The following is a 7,500-nucleotide window of genomic DNA, read 5'->3' as shown; positions in this document are numbered from 1 at the left end:
GGGATTTACTTAACTAAATCAAATAAATGTGTAAAGCAATTCATAATGTTTATTATAATCCACTTGCAAACTCGTACAAAGACTACTGTACTTTTCTGCTTGTGGAAACATTCTAGCTAAACAATGTTGAACCTTGCTTATCTAGAATGTCTTCAGCAATGGTCACACGTTTTTGAGCGTAGAGAGATAAGGTTAAACCGTCAAAATAAAAAATAAAAACCTGCCCTCTGCTTGGTGAAACAGGAAAAGGAATATGCTAAACACTTGTATTTAGTAGTATTGATAGTTGTAAGCTACAGTATAAACAAAACATTATAATGTAGGTACAGTGGCTAAATAAAATCACACACTGACTCACCGACATTACAAATTGTTCTGCAGTGTACACATACTGTAGAGTGTGCTCTGATCCATTTTATGCATGATGTAGTGGTGTTTTCATCGTTATTTCCATTTTATTAACTAAAACCACTTAGAACCCGTGTTAAGAAGCATGCTAAATAAATAAAGACTATTATAGTATAAATAGTTGGTCAATTAGGGCACAGTACATTTGTTCACTCTGAGTGAACATTACCGTACATTTGTATACTCTCAGACTTGGAAATGGATAAATTAACACCAAAGATTTCACAGTGTGGTCACAAAATCCATCCCAGGTCAGTGTCCCTGCATACAAATATGGCAATGGCTGTATTGTTTCTGTGTGGTCAGTTTCACCTTGGCTATGATGACTTCTTTCTTCAGGATCTTCATGGCGTAGTATTTCCCGCTGGCCTTCTCCCGCACCAGGATTACCTTCCCAAAGGTTCCTTTGCCCAGCAGCTTCAGGTAATCAAAGTCACTCATTGTCTGACGGAAGACAATCAATTATTCAGTCAATATCTTTTATTAAATAATTTGTTCTGAGTCATCAACAGGCATTCTGACATTTACAACAGTCACAACATCTATGAAGGTCATTCGATAAGCAGTACAATAATGTGGGAAAAGCCATTTTGCTGATAAGCTGACATTTTGACAGGTTGACGATCCACTAGAGCCTGCAACTAGCAGAACACATTTTTATTTGAGATGAGTTGAGGATAATTTATACTCACTATATTTAGTCAATGCAAATTAATTGTGAATAATTAGTTTTGTCAAAGGGCAGATTTCTGAGCATATACAAAACACATATACAAAAATCACACCTGTGTGAAGGTAGCGGCGCCTTTGATACATTTTGTCATCAATAAGTGTTTATAATGTGTTTATAGCCACGTGTCACGTGAAGCTTGACCAATCACTTTGTTGACGTGTCTGACCAATCAGAACGTTGACGCAAAAGCCAGTTATAGAGGGCTACCGCTCTATACCTAAAGGTATAGAGCGGTTAGCACCGCTAAAAAGGAAAAGGCTTGTCTGAATGTGACAGCGAACTTAGTGACATATTCAATGTTGACTTAACACAGAGTGTAAAAACACACCCAAATGGACCTTATGGGTAAAATCCTCAGTATTGATTTATCCATTTGTACGTAACTCTCTTACGGAGCCATTTGGCTACATTTGTGCACTCTCAGAGTTAGGATTTTACGTGTTTGGATCCACAACGTATGCTTACTTTGCGTTTGTGGTGCGTGGTGGTGATGTCCATCTCCTCCTCGCCCAGGTTGTGAATGTTTGACGTGGGGCTACACTGGATCCTCTCGTCCTCCTGTCTCTGGAGCTTGTCGGCCACCATCTGGATGGCGTCCGTCCACTCGTCTCTGCACAGACAGAAGATACACAACGAACGATTAACTACTTTCAAACTGCTGTCCCTAAACAGTTTTTTACATTTTAATTGATTAATTGATCGACAAGAGAAAGTAGATCCAATTAGATTAACCGAATAAGTGAAGATATAATCCTCTGATTAGCTGATTATGAGGGAAATCATTAGTTGCAGCCTTAAACAAACACACATACTGTACAAACAAGAGAGAGAAGACACAATTGGAGAGAAAAAAATACAAATACAAAATACAAATAAATTCCAGTTCCAATATCATACAGTAAATGCATTTCAGTTACAGTTTTAGCACTGTCTGTTAACAGCCTTACATTTGGAAAATTCTACATTTAAAGTAGCTTGACTTTGCTTTCATGATGACACATTTTCAAGACCTGAATGGGACAACTTTTGGGGCAGAAAAGTACACTCACATTATGTGAATGGATTGATAAAGCACATTGCTTGAATTTAAAATACTGCTTTCAGTTCGCTTAAAGTGCGATGGCAGATGCAGTTTTTTCCTCCTAGATTTTCAAAGGCACTAAAGCGGTTTCAATTAACACAAACACCTATTTGTTCAACAGAGAGGAAGCATGGTCGACTAGAGGATCCACCCAATGAGCAATGATCACAGAGCAGAACTAATGCCGACCAATCAGTGTGTGCGTGTGTGTGTGTGTGTGTGTGTGTGTGTGTGTGTGTGTGTGTGTGTGTGTGTGTGCATGTGTATGCGCACTCACATGCGTTGGGGGGACAATGCATTGTTGTTAGCAAACGCTGTTCCTCCCCATTGACTTTCCATTAGCTGTGTTGTTCAACATCTGTTGAGTGCATGTGTGCGTGTGTGTGTGTGTGTGTGTGTGTGTGTGTGTGTGTGTGTGTGTGTGTGTGTGTGTGTGTGTGTGTGTGTGTGTGTGTGTGTGTGTGTGTGTTCATCATTCGTAGTACAGGGCCAGCCATGCATCAGAATGTATGGGCACATGTGGGTGTCTAACAATGATGAATATTGAAGCTTAACACGTCAAGCTTGCCTTTACTCAGACAGAAACTAAATAGATTAAAATAGACTAGAATAATATAAGAAAGTTGGACAGAGTTGAATCACAAAAAAGTTTAACTACTGATGAAACTACTGCTTTAAAATGTACACTTTGGGTGGACAAAGTCAAATGTGGTTTTAAACTAGGTCAAAAATTGTTCTACAACAAAAGCAGAAAAATAGGACTTCACCAATACAGAATGAATCAGACATTCAGACACATTAAGAATTTGCATTTCAAAAAATTCCCCTTGATCCCTCTATTGAAAAAGCAATCTGTTACGACCTCAATACGCCACAGCACAAACACATGAGGTCAGGATTCAGGAACACACAAGACAACAACTCAAGCTTGAAACAAGTATTTCTCCCTTTCTTACCAAAACACAGTTCCAGAATACAAAAAAAAGAGAAAACTAAATACAGAAGTTGATTGCTGCTCTGGGAATTACTTCAGAGCACCCACAGAGGTGAACCAAGGGCGATGTTCATATATGCACACACTGGAGCCGTGGGAAACTCAAATCGCTGCAGGACTTGTAGTACCAGAATCTGCTTACTTATTGATCATGCGTCGTGATAAGATGGTAATAATAAACCTGTCTGACTCCCAAACGACCACCCTGATGCCTTTTGTTTTGGTAGATAGCCCATATGTTTCCTAGCAGGATCTGACAGAACATCCATCCAAACCTAAAGGGAAGAGTGTGTTTTAAAGATCTGAATCCCTTTCTACTGCAGCGGAGCTCTGAACATACCCTCTACACTCCAAAACAAGGGCAAACCCAACTTACAATCCATCTGAAACAATGCAACACTCAATTTGTGACAAATGTGTGTGTGTGTGTGTGTGTGTGTGTGTGTGTGTGTGTGTGTGTGTGTGTGTGTGTGTGTGTGTGTGTGTGTGTGTGTGTGTGTGTGTGTGTGTGTGTGTGTGTGTGTGTGTGTGTGTGTAGCCACATAAAAAGCAACAGGAATTCTCTCAAGGTCAGGCAGCAGATAAATGCTCTCTCTCGGTTAGAGTGTGTTTTTTTTGTATAATGAGTTTTTTTTGCTAATGAGAGATAATGGGCCTGCCTACAGTCAGGCACTGTGCCAGTGTGTGCCACCCTCTCTCCTCACGGCTGGGGCTGCGCTAGCTGGAGCGCTGCCAGGGCTGGTACAGTAGCACCGATACAGTCTCTCTCATACGTGCACACACACGCACACGCACACACACGCACACACACACACACACACACACACACACACACACACACACACACACACACACACACACACACACACACACACACACACACACACACACACACTTGTGTAGCACATGCTAATTTTCAACTGACAAGCTTCAATCATGCACCCACATCTTCTCAACACATACAAGTACAAGGTGCATGCAGATGCGAACACACACACACACACACACACACACACACACACACACACACACACACGCATATGTTTTTTCTCAAACTTTTACACCGCTAGGAATGTTAAGGAATGTTCAGGAAAACCACCAAATTTCAACTTAAATCTTATTGTTCTGATAAGAGGGCCTATAAATGGGCCTATAAACATATAGTGTGGCCAAAAATACCCTATGTTTCCAGTGTATTTCTCAGTGAAATGTTGATTTTGTAAAAAGGTGACATCAAACACATTGTTTCATGTCATCAAGCATACGGATTGTACACCTGATGACAGAGTACAATAGATTTGAGTAACAAACACAGATCTATTAACATGGTACTGGAAAAAAAGTGTGTGTGTGTGTGTGTGTGTGTGTGTGTGTGTGTGTGTGTGTGTGTGTGTGTGTGTGTGTGTGTGTGTGTGTGTGTGTGTGTGTGTGTGTGTGTGTGTGTGTGTGTTTTAAATTGAGACGACTGCAACTGCTTATTTGATTTTCTGAGAATACACTATTAGAAGCTTGCATACATCTGACAGAGCTGGACAGACAGCTGTAACACACACACACACACACACACACACACACACACACACACACACACACACACACACACACACACACACACACACACACACACACACACACACACGCTCAAAGGACGCACGGAAGCATCTGTGGTCTTCTGGGCAAAGCTGTTCATTTTCTGCAGATAAACACCTCAGCTCCTCAGAAAAGAACGGAGCAGCTGGAGAATTTATGCCGGCACTACTTGAAAGGTCTTCTTTCTACTGGCTCTTTCTTTACACACACACACACACACACACACACACACACACACACACACACACACACACACACACACACACACACACACACACACACACACACACACACACACACACACACACACACACACACACACACACACACACACACACACACACACATATATATGTGCCATCTCTGTACCCTTTTCCCTCCCTTGTTTCTTTACCCTTGCTGCCGAGTTCAACATCAAAATGCGCTCATGATTTTATTGCAAGAGTTATGGCAATACACTTAACTTACTGTACGGTGTCGTGCTGAAAGTGAGTCCATGACCATTATGTAGCAGAGTTTGTTTCACAACTGTAGAAACAACAGGCCTGTTTTATGATTCTTCACACTGTAGAAACAATAAACTCTCCATTAAGCCTGATTTATAGTTGGTTGTGCATCATGTCTCGCACCAAACATGTCAGATCTGCGACGCGCTGTGAGATTGTATTATCTGCTATTTTTAGTGCAAGACACCGGCATGCAAATAAGTATAAATCAGGCGTTGGACTCAATGGTCTCTGGTTTGAGGGAGGGAAGCGTTCATGTCTATCGGCAGCACAGGTGATGGGTTCAAAAGTTTGACACAGCAGCGGAATTGGTACAGCTGGCATTAACAACTAAAAAAGTGGGCCTAATGAAAATTGACAGCCCAGCACAACAACACTGATTGATTTTGCCAAGTCGGTCTGTGCGCTCCATCCAGTCTACAGGGTTTTCCAAAGACATGATATTTGTCGCTAAATATGGCTATCATGGGCCTTTAAGGCAGTTAAACTTGTATTTTACATTGTCAGTGTAATATTGTGGATACAAACTCAACAGGAATGCCAGATCCAACAGTTTACATTATGTTTAGCCGTGCCAGCCGCTCTACATATGACCGTGTGGGTTTGTCTGTCCGTCGGTCCGTCCATATTATCCATAGCATGGCATAAACAGCTGCAGCTGATAGCACTACAAAGATGCAACCAATTACACTAATTAAACACAAACACATGCGCCACTTAACACATTGATTGCCAAGATCGCATTGATACGTTCTTTCAAATCCATCACTTGATGGCCAAGATCGCATTGATGCGTTCTTTCATTTTTTAGGGAAAATTCCACAAGGGGCGACCTAACACAGCTTTGGAATGATCGATCGTCTCTCAGAGAAGAAGAATGTGGATGTGACGTCATTCCAAAAAACAGGAAGCCATCCGCTTCCTGTTTGGGATTTTCAGAAAAACAGCTGTAACTCAGTTTCTTTTTTTTTGCATTGAAAACCAGTAGTTTTCAGCGGGCCGAAGCCCCAAAATGGCAGGAACGTTGGTTCCACAGCGTTTCAAGGGGATAGAAAAAAAATGAAAGAACGCATATACTCGATCTACACACACACACACACACACACACACACACACACACACACACACACACACACACACACACACAAGCCAGCACTGTGCGTGTACACACGGGGGCCCAACACAGTCAGCACTCATCAAATAGAGTAGTACCATCTGAATACCAGCGCCCACACATCAAATACAGTAGTACCGTCTGCATATCAACGCCTACAGATCAATTAGCGTAGTACCGCCTGAATACCAGCACCCCCACATCAAATAGAGTAGTACCGACTGAATACCAGCACCCACAGCAAATTGAGTAGTACCGCCTGAATACCAGCGCCCACACATCAAATAGAGTAGTACCGCCTGAATACCAGCGCCCACACATCAAATAGACTAATACCACCTGAAAACTAGAACACAGTCATCAAACAGAGTAGGCACCGCTTACTCGCACTGAGTGTGATTTTTTTGTTCCACAAATAATGCAGGTGCAGCTATTTTCTCTGAATATTGCGATGAACAATATCGATCAAGATATTTGTTAGCCCTAGAATGGCTGATATTCATACATTGCATTTATTCCATAACAAAGAACACAGAACACTCATTGCATTTCCTTGAGGGGATTCATCCAGGCACTCATTTGTAGCACTCCGTGTGTACTCACCCAATAATTAATTGTTGTACTTGGGGTCAGCTCTTGTCATTTAGTATTATATCCATTTGAAAGTTCTGGCTGAAAACGTGTATTTAGTAAAATAGCTCCACTTTTCGCACAGATTACATTCTCTGTACTCGACAGGGCAGCATAGATGGCAGCACTAAATAAATAAACTTCCTTCAATGAACAACATAGTATGGGACACACAAATTACCCCATACCAACCGCAACAAACCTGTCAATTTGTGTGTCCCATATGTATGCGTTCATTGAAGGAATTAAATACATTGACATGTATTTAATGTTGCCGTCGATGTGGCCCCGTCGAGTACAGAGAATGTGGTGCATGTGAATCTTGTGTAAAAGTGGAGATACTTTTGAGTCGGCTCTTGTCATCTAGTATCATACCCATTTGAAAGTTCTGTCACAGAACTTTCAAATGGGTATGATACTAGATGACAAGAGCCGACTCAAAAT

General features: G+C 41.4%; 1 protein-coding gene across 1 annotated transcript in view; it reads right to left on the bottom strand.

Moving 5' to 3' along the window:
• The window catches only part of akt3a (v-akt murine thymoma viral oncogene homolog 3a), an 83,411-nt gene that overhangs the window by 28,236 nt on the left and 47,675 nt on the right, over positions 1 to 7,500 (bottom strand). Inside the window, exons 5-6 of the mRNA XM_084077214.1 lie at positions 1,607 to 1,751; positions 721 to 852 (exon numbers count right to left, since the gene is read on the bottom strand). Of these exons, the coding sequence (XP_083933340.1) occupies positions 721 to 852; positions 1,607 to 1,751 (277 nt within the window). The remainder of the gene's footprint in view (positions 1 to 720; positions 853 to 1,606; positions 1,752 to 7,500) is intronic.

The sequence above is a fragment of the Gymnoscopelus microlampas genome (genome assembly GCF_963454915.1).
Source record: "Gymnoscopelus microlampas genome assembly, chromosome: 13".
In the NCBI taxonomy this organism is placed as follows: Eukaryota; Metazoa; Chordata; class Actinopteri; order Myctophiformes; family Myctophidae; genus Gymnoscopelus; species Gymnoscopelus microlampas.
Note: the sequence above shows the minus strand (reverse complement) of the source record. Positions and strands in the feature narration are given on the sequence as shown.